Raw genomic sequence first — 19562 nt, forward strand, 5'->3', positions numbered from 1 at the left:
GAAACGTCGACTGTGGGGTGACATGATAGAGGTTTACAAGATAATGCATGGGATGGAAAAAGTAGAGAAAGAAGTACTTTTCTCCCTTTCTCACAATACAAGAACTCGTGGGCATTCGATGAAATTGCTGAGCAGACAGGTTAAAACGGATAAAAGGAAGTACTTCTTCACCCAAAGGGTGATTAACCTGCGGAATTCACTGCCGCAGGAGGTGGTGGCGGCCACAAGTATAGTCACCTTCAAGAGGGGTTTAGATAAAAATATGGAGCACAGGTCCATCAGTGGCTATTAGCCACAGTGTGTGTGTTTATATAAAAACTTTTTGCCACTGTGTGACACAGAGTTTTGGACTGGATGGGCCGTTGGCCTGATCCAACATGGCTTCCCTTATGTTCTTATGTTCTCTTATGTTTGTATACAATAATAATAATTTTTAATTTATATCCCGCACTGTTTTCAGTAGCGCACCATCAAAGACCGGTAGGGGAATTTCCCTCCCTAGACTGCCACGCCCTAGGCACAGGACCTCTGTCTTCGTTGAATTCAGTTTCAACCCATTCAGCCTGAGCCAGCCTGCCATGGCTTGCAGCACCTGGTCCAGATTTTCTGGGACATTGCCAGGCCAGTCATCCATCAGTAGATAGAACTGGGTGTCATCAGCGTACTGATGGCAACCCAGCCCATACCTCCAGGCAATCTGGGTAAGGGGGCGCATGTAGATGTTAAACAACATTGGGGAGAGCACCGCCCCCTGAGGCACCCCACAATTAAGTGGGTATCTCTGGGACAGCTTTCCCCCGATCGCCACTCTTTGTCCCCAACCATCCAGGAAAGAGGAAAGCCATTGTAAGGCCAGCCCCTGAATCCCTACGTTGGCAAGGCAGCAGGTCAGTAACCTGTGGTCGACCATATCGAACGCAGCCGATAGGTCTAACAACAACAGTATTGCCGAACCGCCTCAATCCAGGTGCCACTGGAGATCATCCATGAAGGCAGTGAGCACTGTCTCCATCCCATGGCCTGGGCGGAAGCCAGACTGGTATGGATCTAAAACGGAAGTGTCATCCAGGAAACTCTGCAATTGTAGCGCCACTGCCCTCTCAATGATTTTACCCAAAAAGGGTAAATTTGAGACCGGCCGATAATGTACCAATTCGGTCGGGTCTGATGTAATTTTTTTAGGAGGGGGTGGACCACTGCCTCTTTAAGAGGCGTTGGAAAAAGACCCTCCGAGAGGGATCTATTTACGATGTCCCATATAGGACACCTAAGCTCCCTCTGGCAAGCTTTAATTAGCCAGGAGGGGCATGGGTGCAAATCGCAAGTTGTAGGGCATACAGTAGAGAGAATCCTGTCAACTTCCTCCAGGCTGTGTGTGTCGAAGCGATCCAAGATTGAACCAGAAGACAGGCACGGAGCCTTGAGTTCACTTACTGTATCCAATATGGCGGGGAGGTCGTGGCGGAGCGACATGACCTTGTCTGCAAAATACTTCGCAAAAGCCTCACAGCCTACCTCTAATTCCTTAGCATTCAGCCTGCCTTGCAGCAGTGTTGTCAGGTTCCGAATCGTTTTAAACAATTGCACTGGGCGCAAATTTGAAGACGCAATCTTAGCCACAAAGTAAGTCTTCTTTGTGGCTTTGACTGCCATCTCATCTCGGCTTGGCTTCGTGAACGAAGATTTAAGAAGGGCGCAATAGTCCACGTCTGCTGCAGGCTCGCTGGTGGCTGACAAGACCAATGCGGGACAGGCAGGTCCGGCCACAGTGGCTGCAGGGAAAAGTCTGATTTAGGGTTGGTGCTGTAGCAGTGCGATTCTTCCTCAATCTCCTTTTGTCCTCAAGACCAGCTATGCGTGCATTCTCAAAGGAAGAGACAGCCTGGTGGATGGTGTGCCTCCATGCTTTGCGATCTGAGGCTAGGTCAGACCACTGGTGATGGTTGATGCGACAGGTGCCAAGGGATTTCTTCAAGGAGTCCTTGTACCTCTTCTTTGGTGCCCCTCTATTTCGATGGCCGGTGGAGAGTTCGCCATACAGGGCAATCTTGGGAAGGCGGTGGTTTTCCATCCTAGAAATATGCCCTGCCCAGCGCAGCTGCGTCTTCAACAGCAGTGCCTCGATGCTGGTAACCTCCGCCCGCTTGAGAACTTCAGTGTTGGTCACAAAGTCACTCCAGTGGATGTTGAGGATGGTGCGAAGGCAGCGCTGATGAAAGCGCTCAAGGAGTCGCAGGTGATGACGGTATAAAACCCACGATTCGGAGCCGTAGATGAGGGTTGTCATCACAACCGCTTTGTAAACATTTGCCATCTCATAGGACCTCATAAACTCTCTATAAGATGTTCTAGTCGCTTCGTCCCGAGTACGCTGCCATTGCCTCTCTAACTGTCTGAGTCCTCGTTTCAGCTGTTGCAGCTCTGGGGTATACCACAGGGCCAGCCTAACGCGGGGGCGCAGAGGGTGCCAAGGTGCAATCTCATCAATGGCTCTGGAGAGCCGGCCATGCCAGGAATCCACCAGATCATCGAGAGAATTGCCAGAGGGCCAGGGATCCTGTAGAGCTGTTTGGAACCGTTCTGGGTCCATCAGGCTCCACGGGCAAGCTAAAATAAGCTCACCGCCCAAACGGGTTTGGGGTGGAGCATCCACACGAACCTTCAGGACAAACCCCAGCACAATTTTAACAGAAAGGAAGAAGGCATTTCCATCCACCAATCTTGGTATCCAGCTCTGCAAAACACCCTACAGACTATAAATTGCAGAAAATCACAGAACAATAAGCACATTCCACAGAACAATCAGCACAGTCAACAACCATCTTCCTTATCTTCACACCCCTTCCAACCCTCCCAGCAATTAACACAGAACAATGGTCACATTCAACAGCCAGTTTCCTTATCACTACCCTTCCAGGAAGCCCCACCAAACAATGGGCACATCCACAAACCAATTGCCCTTTCACCACCACCCCCCAGCCTAGAAATAGCAGCTCTCCAGCAGCCCTGGCCTCACTCAATGCACAGCAGCCAAGAAGGTCAGAGCGCCTGCTCCGGCAGCAACGCCACTGAGGATGTTCTCCGCAGCTGAGAACGAAACGTCTGGAAGAAAAACTTTCTCCAGTAGAACACGGCACTTGAGCCCGAAAGATTCTACAAACCCTTCAGGACAAAGTTGTCCAACCATGGCACCGCCTCAGCAGTTACATCGTCCACCATAATCCCGGCCGCAAAGATCAAATCTAACATGTGCCCCACCTGGTGAGTGGGCAATGTCACAAATTGGGAGTGTCCTAGTGTCGCCATGGATGACACCAGGTCCAGCGCCTGACTAGAGGCTGTGTCATCGGCATGGACATTGAAGTCACCCAGGATCACAAGCCTTGGGTACTCCAATGCCCAGCCTGTTGCGGCCTCAATCAGGGCTGGTAAGGCACTGGCTGGTGCGTTAGGCGGACGGTACACCAGCCAAATCGCCAACCACTCCCCAACGTTCCACGCCAGACCGGAACATTCAATACCATCGATCTCCGGGGCCAGGAGAGCCCTAAAGGAGTAAGCCTCTTGTATGATTAGAGCCACCCCTCCCCCCTGCCCGCTAGTCCGTGACTGCTGAAAGACTGAGTAGCCCAGGGGCCACTGTGTCTCCCTCTTGCATCCAGGTCTCAGTCACGCGTGCCAGGTCCATGTCCTGTTCGAGTAAGAATTCTCGAAGGACGGTGGTCTTATTATTTATGGACCTGGCATTGCATAACACCAGTGACGGAGGCGAGTCATTCAACCTGGCCCTATTACCTGTCACCATCGGGATGGGACACAGACTGGAAGGTGGTTAAGCACTACACAAATGCTAGAAGTGTTCGAAGTAAAATTGGTGAGTTGGAATGTTTAGTGCTGGGGGAAAACATAGACATTGTGGGAATTTCAGAAACTTGGTGGAATGAGGAGAATCAGTGGGACACGGTGATTTCTGGATATAAGTTATATCGGAAGGATAGGGAGGGAAGGGTTGGAGGTGGGGTGGCTCTGTATGTCAGAGAGGGCATATGGTCCAGTAAGACTGAGGTCAGAGAATTAGATTCCCTTCTAGAAATGCTTTGGGTTGAAATAGAGGGCCCAAAAGGTAATTTAACTATGGGAGTTTGTTATCGCCCACCAAATCAAGAGAGAGAGGACGATTATAATATGATGGAAGGATTAAAGATAGCGGCTAAACATAAAAACTGTTGTAATAGGTGATTTTTTTTTATAATTTACATTTTTTATTAAGAACTTTTTAAAATTATAACAACAACCCATATTAAAAACCAAACAAGACCATCATCATAAATAATAATAATAATAATAATAATAATAATAATAATAATAATAATAATAATAATAATAATAATAATAATAATAAATTTATTCTTATATCCCGCCCTCCCCTGCCAAAGGCAGGCTCAGGCTCATCACATGCCTTATCAGAGGTACAATTCATACCAGTATATATATATCAGTACACCAACCATCCTTGAAAGAGGGAAAAGTATCTGTCCATCAGTCAAAAAAATTAGTAAATCATGAAATTCATATATTTTACCAGAATTTTACCAAATGCAGTATTCTTATTATTAACATATTCAAGAAAACAAAACCATTTTTCTGTAAACCAGCCTCCCGCTTTTGCGTTGTCTAATAAAGAGATACTGGTAGCTAACTTGTCTTGAATTAATATGTCCCAGGCTTTATTACTCCAGCTTTGAAGGGTAGGACTTTTAGTTTGTTTCCAGCAATTGGCAATAGCAATCTTTCCAGCCAGAAGTAATAATGCAACTAATTCTTGTTTTAGAGATGAAAGCTCAGAATCAGGCCATATATTCAACACTATCACTTCAGGTGTCAATGGGATAATGCTCCCAACTATCTCTGATATTATTTCTAGAATACTCCTCCAGAAAGCCTTAATCTCAGGACACTCCCACCAGCAGTGAAGGAAAGTTCCAATTTGCCTGCAACCTTTCCAGCAGTTTGGGTCAACCTTCGCATTAGTAATATGTGATTTTAACTACCCACAGACTGATTGGGTCAATATGTGTTCAGGTCAAGAGAAAGAGATTGAGTTTCTAGATGCTCTCAATGACTGTGCTATGGAGCAGATGGTCGTAGAACCTACCAGGGGTGGGCGATCCTGGATTTGGTCCTAAGTAATGCCCAAGACTTGGTGAGAAATGTAAAAGTGATCGCGCCGCTTGGGAGCAGTGACCATAACGTTATTGATTTCACCATTTGTATAAATAGGGAGTTGCCCCAAAAGACCAGCACAACCACATTTAACTTTAAAAGGGGTAAATTCTCTGAGATGAGGAGGCATGTGAAGAGGAAACTGATAGGAAAGGTAAATACAGTCAAAACCCTTGGGGAAGCTTGGAGGCTATTTAAAACTACAATCCTAGAAGCTCAGATAAAATATATAACAAAAGTTAGGAAAGGCACAAACAAAGTAATGGAAGCTGTAAAAGATAAGAAGGACTCCTTTAAGCAGTGGAAAGCTAGTCCAAGTGAGATTAATAAAAGGGAACACAGGCTGTGGCAAATCAAATGCAAGACTGTGATCAGGCAGGCAAAAAGGGACTATGAGGAGCATATTGCAAAAAACATAAAGACCAACAATAAAAATTTCTTCAAATATATTAGAAGCAGGAAACCAGCGAGGGAGGCGGTGGGGCCCTTGGATGACCAAGGGGTAAAAGGATTACTGAAGGAGGACAGGGAAATGGCTGAGAAGCTGAATGAATTTTTTGCCTCCGTCTTCATTGTGGAAGATGAGAAGTGTTTGCCTCCTCCAGAACCGCTAATTTTGGAAGGGGTGTTGAAAGACCTGAGTCAAATTGAGGTGACGAGAGGAGGTCCTACAACTGATTGACGAATTAAAAACTAATAAGTCACAGGTCCGGATGGCATACATCCGAGAGTTCTGAAAGAACTCAAAGTTGAACTTGTGGATCTCCTGACAAAAATATGTAATCTTTCATTGAAATCTGCCTCCGTTCCTGAGTACTGGAAGGTAGCAAATGTCACCCCCATCTTTAAAAAGGGTTCCAGAGGAGATCCAGGAAATTACAGGCCAGTCAGTCTGACTTCAATACCGGGAAAGTTAGTAGAAAGCAAGGACAGAATGAGTAGGCACGTCGATGAACACAAGTTATTGAGGAAGACTCAGCATGGGTTCTGTAAGGGAAGATCTTGCCTCACTAACCTGTTACATTTCTTTGAGGGGTGAACAAATATGTGGGCATAGGGGACCCAATAGATATTGTTTACCTTGACTTCCAGAAAGCTTTGATAAAGTTCCTCATCAAAGGCTCCTTAGTAAGCTCGAGAGTCATGGAGTAAAAGGACAGGTCCTCTTGTGGATCAAAAACTGGCTAATTAATAGGAAGCAGAGAGTGAATATAAATGGGCAGTCTTCACAGTGTAGGACGGTAAGCAGTGGGGTGCTCAGTATTGGGTCCCATGCTCTTTAACTTGTTCATTAATGATCTGGAGTTGGGAGTAAGCAGTGAAGTGGCCAAGTTTGCAGATGACACTAAATTGTTCAGGGTGGTGAGAACCAGAGAGGATTGTGAGGCACTCCAAAGGGATCTGTTGAGGCTGGGTGAGTGGGCGTCCACGTGGCAGATGAGGTTCAGTGTGGCCAAGTGCAAAGTAATGCACATTGGGGCCAAGAATCCCAGCTACAAGTACAAGTTGATGGGTTGTGAACTGGCAGAGACTGACCAAGAAAGAGATCTTGGGGTCGTGGTAATAACTCACTAAAAATGTCAAAGCAATGTGCAATTGCAATAAATAAGGCCAACACCATCCTAGGAATGATTTAGAAGGGAATTGAAAACAAATCAGCCAGTATCATAATGCCCCTGTATAAATCGATGGTGCGGTCTCATTTGGAATACTGTGTACAATTCTGGTCACTGCACCTCAAAAAGGATATTATAACATTGAAAAAAGTCCAGAAAAGGGCAACTAGAATGATAAAAGGTTTGGAACACTTTCCCTATGAAGAAAGGTTAAAACACTTGGGGCTCTTTAGCTTGGAGAAACGTTGACTGCGGGGTGACATGATAGAGGTTTAGAAGATTATGCATGGGATGGAGAAAGTAGAGAAAGAAGTACTTTTCTCCCTTTCTCACAATACAAGAACCGTGGGTATTCAATGAAATTGCTGAGCAGTCAAGTTAAAATGGATAAAAAAAAGTACTTCTTCACCCAAAGGGTGATTAACATGTGGACTTCACTGCCAAAGGAGGTGGTGGCAGCTACAAACATAGCTAGCTTTAAAAGGGGATTGGATAAAAATATGGAGCAGAGGTCCATCAGTGGCTATTAGCCACAGTATATATGTCTGTATATATGTGTGTGTGTGTGTGTGTGTATGTATGTATATGTGTGTGTGTGTGTGTGTATACACACACACACATATATTGACCACTGTGTGACACAGAGTGTTGGACTGGATGGGCCATTGGCCTGATCCAACACAGCTTTTCTTAGGTTCTTATGTTCTTAAACAAACAAATAAATAAAATGTAAGTATAATTCACATTCTTAGCAACATGAATCACATCATTACAATCTAGGAGGACCTTTTTGGAGACGGTGGTACATATCAGTATCTCAAGGTTTCCTATTCTTCTCTTGGTCATCTGCAAGCAGACAAAAAATAAACGCTGACAGCTGAGGGCTTCTTTAACCTGTTTTAGTCTTGGTAGTGTGTTATTTTATAACCAGAGACATGTACATAACTGAAGAACAGTCAAGTATTTCATACTTGAAATACCTGATTCAAATGCTTTAACTTATTTGTTAAAATGAATATTTAGGGATTACAAATGTAAACTGGGTGCCTCTAACTGCAGCCCACCAGAACCTCTCTTTGAGGCAAAAGTCTCCTGCTCACACACCAGAACAAAGGCGAGTCAGTTAATAGAAGATTTTTTAAATAGACAAAATGACCTCAATGATTCTCAACAGGCAGCAAGCGAGAGTTCCCGGCTGGGGACCTGAGGCTCAGTCACCTCCATGGCTTGGCAATCGCATGAGCAATAGCCACCCCTCCCCCTGGATTGCATGGGCATGAGCCTACCAGCACTTCTGGCCCCTCGACAACTCCCAGATGGATCAAATAGCCACTGGCAAATTCCCACTGACTTCCTGGGAAAGCGTTTCCATGGCGGGTTTCTGGGCGTCTGATTGCCCCAGCAGCCCATGAAAATTCATGAGCAGTGCAATTGCTCCGCTCCAGTGTGTCCTTTCCCCCCTCCAACACCACTTTGGGGAGCATTCATGCACTCATCCATTTGTATGCACACAATGCAGGACTTTGAAAAAAACCAAACCCATTCCCCATGGATCCATGGTTGCAGCACATTAACAATGTAAGCAGCCAACTACGGGCCTTATGCCACTTTCATAGAATCATAGAGTTGGAAGGGACCTCAAGGGTCATCTAGTCCAACCCCCTGCACAATGCAGGAAACTCCAAATTACCTACCCCTAAATTCACAGGATCTGCATTGCTGTCAGATGGCCATCCAGCTTCTGTTTAAAAACCTCCAAGGAAGGGAGAGCCCACCACCTCCCAAGGAAGCCTGTTCCACTGAGGAACTGCTCTGACTGTCAGGAAGTTCTTCCTAACATTGAGTTGGAAACTCTTTTGATGTAATTTCAGCCCATTGATTCTGGTCCTACCTTCTGGGACCACAGAAAACAATTCTGCACCATCCTCTATATGACAACCCTTCAAGTACTTGAAGATGGTGATCATATCACCTCTCAGCTGCCTCCTCTCCAGGCTAAATATCCCCAGCTCCTTTAACCTTTCTTCATAGGACTTGGTCTCCAGCCCCATCACCATCTTCGTCGCCCCCTCTGGACCTGTTCCAGCTTGTCTATATCCTTCTTAAAATGTGGTGCCCAAAACTGAACACAATACTCCAGGCGAGGTCTTACCAGAGCGGAGTAAAGCGATACCATCACTTCACGTGATCTGAACACTATATTTCAGTTGATACATCCCAAAACTGCATTTGCCTTTTTAGCCACCGCATCACACTGTTGACTCATGTTCAGCGTATGATCCACTAAGACCCCTAGATCCTTTTCGCACATACTATTGCTAAGACAAGTCTCTCCCATCCTATAACCATGCATTGGATTTTTCCTACCTAAATGCAGAACTTTACATTTATCTCTGTTAAAATTCATGTTATTGCTTACAGCCCAATTTTCCAGCCTATCAAGATCATCCTGTATCTTATTTCTGTCTTGTACTGTATTTGCAACCCCTCCCAATTTAGTATCATCTTCAAATTTTATAGCATTCCCTCGATTCCTTCATCCAAATCATTGATAAGGATGTTGAACAAAACAGGTCCCAGGACAGATCCTTGAGGCACTCCACTTGTTATTCCTCTCCAAGAGGATGGGGAACCATTCACAAGCACTTTTTGGGTGCAATCTGTCAGCCAGTTACAGATCCACCTAACGGTAACAGAATCCAAACCACATTTTACCAACTTGTCAACAAGGATAGTATTTGGAACCTTATCAAAAGCCTTACTGAAATCAAGATAAATGATGTCTACAGCATTCCCCTGATCCAGCAAGGTGGCAACTTTCTCAAAAAAAGAGATCAGATTAGTCTGACATGACTTGTTCTTGAGAAACCCATACAGCCATCCATTTTAATTGTTCCAGGACTGATTGTTTGATGATTTGTTCTAAAACTTTTCCAGGTATAGATGTCAACCTGATGGGTCAGTAGCTACCTAGACCCTCCTTTTTCCCCTTCTTGAAGATGCCAACATTTGTCCGCCTCCAGTCTTCTGGCACTTCTCCTGTTCTCCAAGAATTCTCAAAAATAATGGCCAGAGGCTCAGAAATTACATCTGCAAGCTCTTTTAGTACCCTTGGATGCAGTTCATCTGGCCCTGAGGACTTTGTTTCATTTAAAGTGACTAGGTGTTTATGTTGTACCCCTATGCTGATCTTAGGTTGCAACTCCCTTCTCTCATTATATGTTCTATTTTTGCCTTGTTGAGCACGGTTTCCCTGAGAAGAGAAGACTCTCTTCATCACCGGTTAAAATTTCACTTTCCTGCCCTCACAATGGCCTACCATGTCCTTGCTGTTTTTCTTACTCTGAACATAAGAAAATAACCCTTTTTTGTTATTTTTAGCATCTTTGGCTAGCCTAAGCTCTTACTGAGCTTTAGTTTTCCTAACTCTTTCTCTACAAGCACAGGTGATTTGTTTATATTCATCCTTGGTTATAAGGCCCTCCTTCCATTTCCTAAAGGAGTCTTTTTTATTTCTCAAGTCATTAGAGAGCTGTTTATGGAGCCCCCTTGGCTTCTTAGGATACTCCCGTTTTTTCTTCTCATAGGAATAGTCTGGGATTGTACTTTCAATATTTCGTTTTTAAGGAACTCCCACCCCTCTTGAACCCCTTTCTTCTTAAGTATTTCTAACATTTATCAGCAGCCTCAACTATCCATGATTGCCTGATATGTGCCATTGCATGTGAACAGGGACAGTCTGTATATTTACCATGTGTGTACAGCTATGGTACATGCAAACTGAATTTTTCAGAGTTCAACTTATTGTATACAGAGGCTGTACGTACATGGTAAAGATGTGTGTTGCCCTTGTTCATACAATGTGGTGATGGCATGTCTCAGGAGAATCCTGATACGCAGTTGGTAGGCTACATGACTGCAGTGCCCAAAGGAGACTTTTGAAGAGAGACAACAATAATGAGTTCCGTGGGAGCTCTTGAATGGAAAATGTGGATGCATTAGCTTGCTTCCTGGCTGAGTTGGGGTGTTGCCAGATGTGCTCTGCTGCATCCATGACGCATCACTACCCAGGTTCTTTTTTCACACCCAAGACAAAGGCCCATGGGTCCCTCCCTCTTACAGGGGCTCCACAGGGGCTCCACAAGCAGCATACGCCCAGGCGGAAGGCCTGTCACCTGTCGGCCCTCTGGCTCATTGGCGCTTTCTTCACTGGGCTGGAAAACTAGCCCTGTGCAGTTGCCTCTCATCCCCCAATTTAACATTTCCCTTGTCTCCTCTTTGTTTCAAGAAATGCTAAAAGAAACAAAACCCCTGCTCTGGATAGCCCAGGCTAGCTGATCTTGTCAGACCTCAGAAGCTAAGCAGGTTGGTGCTGGTCAGTCCTTGGATGGGAGACCCCAAGGAATCGCAGGGTTGCTACGCAGAGTGTGTGTGTGAGGGGGGGCTCTGAGGTAAAGGGAAACAAAGTTTAAGTCCAGTGGCAGCATTAAGACCAACAAAGTTTAATTCTGGATATAAGCTTTCATATGCTGCTTATACCTTGAATAAAACTTTGCTGGTCTCAGTGGTGCCTGACTGGACTCCAACTTTGTTTTGTTGCTTCAGACCAACATGGCGACCCACCTGAATCTATCTAAATAGAACCGTTGTTTCTCTTAAACATAAATAGACTTTATTTATTAGTATAGCAGTGTAACGTTTGCTGTATGGTTAATAAGCGTGGTGGTTCCAGATAGGTACAGAAGCAAAAGGGTTCCCAATTGGTGTGTGCTGTTTCTCCTGGTTCTCTGAAGTCCCTGAAGTAAACTTAGCCACAAATACTTAATTTCCTCACCTGCCACTTAGGTGAATAACTGCCACGCAGCACACGGGCTCCTCTCACAGCGCTTCACCCGCTCAGCTCTCTGCCCCCAAAGCCTCTCTGAAGCAGCCCCGCCCCACTTTGGGAAGAGCTGCCATCCAATTACAACCCACTTCCCTCACTCATCCAGCGCCCCTCCTCACTCGACAGGCCTGCCCTTTAAGCCACAGCAGCATAACATAAAGCTCCACATTAAAATCTATACATAAAACACACCCAAATATTTACGTAGTGAAAACACCACACACAGACCTTCCCATCGGACCACCAAACATGGCCTGATTCCCCCTCCCCCCTCTGGCATTCAGCCTCCAGGCCTGGAAAGGGCTCGTGCCCTTCAGATGGCTGCAGAAAGTTACAGTTGAATATTTTACCATTTTCCCTGCTACTTGAATAATTCATTCATGGCAGGCACACAACTTAAGTACTGCACTTTTGCGCCCCTCTTCTCTCTTTAGCCACCAATTGGCACATAAGCAGAATGATTTATAATTTATTTTGAAAGCTTTTTTACAAAACCCAAGAGGGGGAAATCCTGTTTTCATTCAGCAGATCAAGCAGTCTTAGCAAAAAGAAACCGGAATGATCTTTAAAAAGCACCCAAAGACAGGCGTCTGGTTCACTTGATGTGCACAAACCCTGATTCCACACTTCATACACTGCAGAATGACGTTACGTGCCTTATATGAGGGTAGATTCAGGTGGGGGCAGCCGTTTTGGTCTGAAGCAATAGAACAAGGTTTGAGCCCAGTAGCACCTTCAGGACCAACAAATTTCAGAAATCTGAAACAAGGTAATTATTAAACATGATCTGTTAATACAAGAAATGGTATCAAGTATAAATATCATGCAGTGATAGTAACCTACTGCAACAGTTAAAACTGGGACTGGGAAATACCTAGATATTTGGAAGTGGAGCCGGCCTTAGACTGTCTGGCATCCTAGGCAAAGCTAATTTCTGGCACACACACCCCCCACCACCACTGATAATGTGATAAAATGGGGGTATCCAATTTGGCACCCTGAGAAGGCCAGCGCCCTAGGCAATTGCCTAGTTTGCTTAGTGCCAGGGGCGGCCCTGGCCTCATCATGCCATAATGTGCCATACAGTCCAACCTCCAAAGCTGCCATTTTCTTCAGATTCTGGAGATCAATTGTAATAGTGGGATATCTCCAGGTGTCAACTTCTAAATTTAGCATTCATTCATTCGGGGGGGGGGGGTGTTGAGTAGGAATGCACAGGAACACAGTTCCGGCTGGCTTGGTGGCAGGGGGTGTGGCAATGAGTTCCTGCTAGGCTTGTTCTACCAAAGAAGCCATTCATTCATTCATTCATAAAATGTCTATCGTGAGCTAGGGTTCTCAACCTCCAGGTGGAAAAAATATACAGGGGTTGCATACAATACAAAGAATTCTCAATAAACTCTCCAGAAAATTCACTATAACATTAATTATTTTTGTGTATTTACTCAGTAAAGAATTTTCACTTAATACTGTTTACAAACACCACAGTAACCCAACATTCCATAAACATAGTGTTTGATCAATCCAAAGTGGAAATTCTGTACTGAGTATATACACAAAAATAATTAATATCATAGCGAATTTTCTGGAACAGTTTAAAACAAATCTCATAAAACAGGTCTCAGGTTAGAAGCAGACTGTAAACATAACATTAAAAAAATCAGCCCCTTAATTAAAAGACTGGAGGGAAAAGAGGAATTTGGATCTGGTGCCTAAAAGAGAATAAGTCCTACTCTCTGTGACAGGTGGGCACCAGGCAAACCTCAAAGGGAAGGGTGTTCCAGTGGCAAGGTGCCACCACTGAAAAAGCCCTGACTCTGGTCACCACCATCCAGGGCACAGAGAACAGGACTTGGAGTGGGGAGAGCTCTTGACTTAGGAGCTGGACAAGATGGGAGCAGCAGTCTTTCCATGACCCATTCAGGCCTCACAAAAGGCAGTTCAGCACTGAGGAGTTACAATCCCTGTAGCCAGCTCCCAACATTGCCCAGGTGGCCCCAGACTGGAACAGCAGAAACTTCCCTCGGATGGCTATCTTGCAGATAGGGCCTGGAGATCTCCTGGAGTTGCAACTGATCTCCAAAGACCAGATTTCCTGGAGGAAATGACAGATTCAGAGGGTGGATCTTTGGCATTACTCCCCACTGAGGCCCTTCCCCCCAGGCTGTCTCCCCAAATCCCTCGGGATTAGGGTTGCCAAGTCCAAATTAAGAAATATCTGGGGACTTTGGGGGTGGAGCCAGGAGACATTGGGGGTGGAGCTGAGAGCAAGGGTGTGACAAGCATAACTGAACTTCAAGGGAGTTCTGGCCATCACATTTAAAGGGACTGCACAAATTTTTAAATGCATTCCTTCCATAGGAAATAACGAAGGATAGGGGCACCTTCTTTTAGGGCTCATAGAATTGGACCCCCCGGTCCAATCTTTTTGAAACTTGGTAGGTATTTTGGGGAGAGGTACTAGATGCTATACTGAAAATTTGGTGCCTCTATCTCAAAAAACAGCCCCCCCAGAGCCCCCGATACTGCGGTTCAATTCCCCATCATTCCCTATGGGAATCGTTCCTGGAGGTGCATGATGGCTCTGGGGGCGGGGCTTCCCCCGCCGGCCAGCTGGGGGAGGGGGGAAGCCTGTAAAACCGGGGGATCCCCCTCTGGGACCTGGGGATTAGGAAGCCTACTCGGGATTTTCCAGCCAGGGGTTGGCAGCCCTCAGCCTCCCTGGCTCATGTTGGTAACTAGGCCGGGATTTTGGCTGGCCCTGAGCAGCTTTCGCAGGGTGGCTGTTGCCAGTGGGGTGTGGGGGCCATGCCAGCTTGGCCTCGGGAAGGACTCAGGGCCGAGGATGTTTGTTAGGGGATAAGTTCAGTTCAGATATGTGAGAGAAAAGTTTATTGTTCCTCTTTGCTTGGCAACTTTAAACTTGTAAGAGTGCTTTTTTTTTGGAGGGGGAAACCTTTTGATTTTTTCTATTCTGAATGGAATCTTTTAATGGCATCTTTTCAGGCTTTGCTGGCTTCTTTACACACTTCGGACTTGGCGCCTGATCCAGGCAGCCCCCGCCAAGAATTGAAAGAGCTTTGCCAGGGGCATTTGAGGGGCAGGGGCAGGTAACCTGGGCCCTTCTTGAAGGAAACCTCCCAAGCCAGGTTGGTGGCTGCAGTGGTGAACTGGACCAGGTGGGAAGGGAGCAGACTGGGGTGAGTGGAGGGCCAGGCAGGCGCTGGAAGTGATCTTCCCACTCCAGGGCACCCCTGCATCCACAATAGCAACATTTTTTAAAACAATGTTACTAACTTCCCCTTAGGGTTGCCAACCTCCATGTGGGGTCTGGAGACCAAATGGCATTGCAGGTGATCTCCAGATGACAGATATCAGTTCCCCTGGAGAAAACTGAAGGGGACATGATGGCATTTCAGCCTGCCAGGAGCCCTCCTCAAACCCCGCCTTCATACAAACAGAAGAGAAGCCATGCTGGATCAGGCTAATGGCCCCTCCAGTCCAGCACTCGGTGTGACACAGCGGCCAAAAACCAGGAGCCCTGAGGAGCTCCACCAGCAGGGCCAGAACTCCAGAAGCCCCCCTCTGGCTCTACCCCAAATCATCCCAGAGCTGGCAATTCTACTCCAAAGGATTCATCCCTAAATCTCAAGAAATGGCCTAACCCAAAGTTGGCAACTCTGTTTTGCATATTAAAAGTGAAAACAAAAAAAAGGAGTGATGCATTCCCATTGCTTTTTAATCAGCTAGAAAACATATGACAGCCCTCTCTTCAGCTTTCACTCCACAGTTATATAAATGAATAATAGAGTTGCCAAGTCCAATTCAAGAAATATCTGAGGACTTTGGGGGTGGAGCAAGGAGCAAGGTTGTGACAAGCATAATTGAACTAAAAAAGGAGTTCTGGCCATCACATTTAAAGGGACCGGACACCTTTTAAATGCCTTCCCTCCACTGGAAATAATGAAGGATGGAGCACCTTCTTTGGGGGCTCATAGAATTGGACCGCCTGGCCCAATCTTTTTGAAACTTGGAGGGTGTTTTGAGAAGAGGCACCTGATGCTATGCTGCAAATTTGGCACCTCTACCTCAAAATACAGCCCCCCCCCCGAGCCCCAGATATTGATCAGTTCTCCATTATACTCTATAGGAATTGGTCTCCATAGGGAATAATGGAGTGCCCAGCAGACATTTCCCTCCCCCTTCCTGCTTTCTGATGACACTGAAGTGGGGGGAGGGTCTCCAAACCAGGGGATCCCCTGCTGCCACCTGGGGATTGGTAACCCTAATGAATAATAATGGACAGGACTTCAGCAAAGGAGGGAAGTTCCAGTAATATTTCCATCAGATGCAAAGTGTGCCCCCATTTAGTAATGGGGAGGTTACTGCAAAAAAAAAAAAGTGAAAATGTTTGCATCCCCTCCCTTTCTCTAATCAATGTGCAAATATTTATCCAAGAGAAAAGGAGGATTTCCTTTAACTTGGTAAAATCCATGAAAAGCAATTTATAGTTCATCTGCAGTGTGATGACCCCTCCCCTAGTCTTGTCCAGCTGCAAACACCTGGTGGGTTTACGGCAGAGACAGGGCAATCCTGATTGGTTAGGATCATTTATGTGACCTTTTCAGAAAGTGTGGCCCTCATCAAATGCCTCATAAAGGTTTCGGTATCAGCATGGCCTCATTCTAGGGCTGCCAACTCAGGGATGGGATATTTGTGGAGATTTGGGGGGCTATTTCAGCACCTTCAAGAGTACAGTTTACACACATGCACACACTAATGTTCACAAGTGGAACAAACATTTGGTGTTGTCAAGTATTTCATCATTGCAGGCAATGGCATCAAGATACTCTTCATTCACAATGATTACACTCATCTGTTTGTGGCTTGACTATTTGTTAACTGGGAAAGAAAGAAACAGGGCTTTTTTGGTAGAAAAACTCAGCAGGAATTCATTTGCACATTAGGCTACACCCCCTGACATCACCATGGTTTCACACAAGAGTTTTTTGTAGGGGGGAATCTAGCAGGAACTCATTTGCATATTAGGCCACACCCCTGATGCCAAGCCAGCTGGACTTGCATTCCTGTATGTTCCTGCTCAAAAAAAGCCCTGGAAAGAAGTAATTTAACACACTAACACAGTTCCTCACTTGCAGTCGCTCTGCCCCCAGGCGGCTGCTTTCCTCACATCAAGCGATTGATTCTCCGCTAGTCACTGCATGGCTGCATTTTGACTCGCGGCTCCCACCAATTTCCCTCACAGCTTCTGAATCTTAGAAAAAAAAGAGTAGGAAGCTGTGAGGGAAACTGGAGGGAGCCATGAGCTAAAATGTGCCTTTGCAGCAGCTGGTGGGGAATTGATCACTTGATCCAGGGAAAGCAGAAGTCTGGGGGAATCGGTCTGTGACTGACAAGTCCCCATCGTCACTTTACAGCAGATTTGCTGGCAGGGTGCTCTTGCTACGCATCTCCCACTCAACTGGGTTGCCACATGTTTTTGAGTTGAAAACAAAAAAGCCCACAGATGAAAGTATGAATTCTAAACTCTGACCTGTTTTGCTTCTGCTTTGATTTGACCAAAACACCCAAATATCCTTATATGCTGAAACACTGACTGTCAAATAATTCTTTTCATTCTGCAAGAAATCACCACATTCCTGATTTTTTTCATACGTAATTTTGTTTCTTTCATCATAGGAAGTTAAAATGCATGACTGACAGTGAAACTCTTGCACCGGATTGGCCTTATTTTAAAACCATTGACAGAATATTGTCGAAGGTGTCTGAGCACAATGATGTGAAAATGCACGACAGTCAGCAGCCAGGCCCATCCACCTCCCAGACAGAGGCCTCCCAGTCCCCGTCGGCCAAGTCCACCCCTCTCTACTTGCCATACAACCAATTCACCTATGAAGGGAGAGAAGAATTTTTTGAAGATGACCATTCCGAGAGCTCTTCTAGCTTACTTTCCTATAAGTTAAGGTAACACGTTTTTCTTTGAGATGTCATGTTGTGGCGGGACAAGTGTGGGATGCAGTGGGTAAGCCATGGTGGCCCCTTTGTATGTGGGTCCTTTAACTGCTATGAGGGCCTCTTTCTGTTTGGTGTACCTCCCCAGTAAAGGGTCTTCAGCAGAGTGATTAGTGCTTTTGCTACAAAGAAATTGAGGCAGGTCTATCCTTTACCTCCCATTAGAGCAGGATCCCAAGAACTGTGAAACTAGTTTCATGAACTCATTATGAGGTCTTAGAACAAACTTTGTGTCAAGTCAGGCACATTTAAGACCAACAAAGTTTAATTCTGGGTATAAGTTTTCGTGTGCATGCACACTTCTTTGTGTATTGAAGATGTGTGGATGCACACCCAAGCTGAAATTTCATTGAGCTTAAAGATGCCTGGCTGGAGTCAACCTTTGTTCTCTTTCTTCAGACCAACCCAGCCACCCACCTGAATTGGTTTCATGAGGACTTGCAGTCAGCTTTTGAAACAGAGGGAATATTAAAAGCTGGTTGTGATGCGACCAGGTTGCTTTTATCATTCAAAGGAAAAAGTTAAAAATTTGAATGGACCAAGCGACTCTCTGGAGAGCAGCTAAGGCATTCTGGTTAGATTTTTTTTTAAGCTGTACTGATTTGTGTAGTTTGCACCCAACAGTCAGTAGGCTCACTGCTACACACTGTACACTTCCAAAAGCCTCATCTGTTTCAAGCATGTTTTTTTTTTTAAACTGAAGACAGGATAGGTAGATGTTCACTCAGATGCACATCTTAAAAACTTAAATCTAAATGAACTTTCTCCAAATTGTGGAGGGAACTCTGGAATCATCCATACAAATGAAACGATGCACTCCATGAGGAGCTCAAAGACTTGAGGACTGAGAGGCAATCCTGAAAGTGGCACTACTGTTGTTCAAAAGGTAAATGCATTTGGGATGGCATGAACAGAGTTTTCAAATGCTCAGAAAGTAATAATACAATGCAACTCTGCACCACTTAGACCTCAGCTGGATTGCTCCCCAAGGACGGAATAAAGAATCAGACACAGAGGATTGGTATAAAATTGGGCCACTTTATTCAATATTCTAATAAACAGCAAGGGTGCCCCACCAGAGGCCTGCCCAGGGCTAGGGGTCACCACGACCGCTCCCCTGCCATTAACGGGCGAGAGACCCAGCCCCCTAGCAGGAGCTGAGTGTTACTCAGCTCCCTCCAGGCAGGCCCAGCAGGGAGGCACGCACCAGAGGGCCCAAACCCAGACGCACGTCTCGCCAGAAAGGCACTGTCAAGATTTAATAGCGAGTCTTCGTTGAAACAAAGTAACTAGTTTATTGATATGGTTCTCAACTACAGTAAGATTGAAAGACTAAAGATCATACAGTAGAATGCAATCATATAAGGTACACTTCAAAGGGATTCTTGAGGGAGGGGTACTATGCAGGGCACATTCACACATTGATGTTACAATTTCTTTCTCAGGCCTGGTTTGGCCTTGAGCGTCTTTGGCCCCAACCTCCCCCGGTGCCAAGCCTGAGAAGGCGCAGATAAACCGTTCACATATTCCCATTTCAAAGCAATACTTCACAACAAAGAAAAGGAGGGGGGGAAGGAGAGTTCAAGCTAGCAGCAATGGAATACAGTATGGCTTTACCCATGATGCTTTCCCCCTGAACCAGTGAATGGATGCAGGCTTGACCAGAGTTAAGAGCAGGCTTGACATACTGCCCCCCCAGGCCCCCTCCACCCCCGGCGGCAGCTGGTGAGGCTGGTTGGTCTTAGAGTCCCCGATTTTGTGGATCCCGTAGTGGCTTTGGTTCCCCCTCAGCGTAGAGAGGGGCC

General features: G+C 45.8%; 1 protein-coding gene across 1 annotated transcript in view; it reads left to right on the forward strand.

Annotated features, from left to right (window-relative positions):
• MSANTD1 (Myb/SANT DNA binding domain containing 1) overlaps positions 1-19562 on the forward strand; it is a 33857-nt gene that overhangs the window by 5757 nt on the left and 8538 nt on the right. The window contains exon 2 of the mRNA XM_060247287.1: positions 17425-17709. Coding sequence (XP_060103270.1) covers positions 17425-17709 — 285 coding nt within the window. The remainder of the gene's footprint in view (positions 1-17424; positions 17710-19562) is intronic.

This window comes from Heteronotia binoei, chromosome 9 (genome assembly GCF_032191835.1).
Source record: "Heteronotia binoei isolate CCM8104 ecotype False Entrance Well chromosome 9, APGP_CSIRO_Hbin_v1, whole genome shotgun sequence".
NCBI classification, from domain to species: Eukaryota; Metazoa; Chordata; class Lepidosauria; order Squamata; family Gekkonidae; genus Heteronotia; species Heteronotia binoei.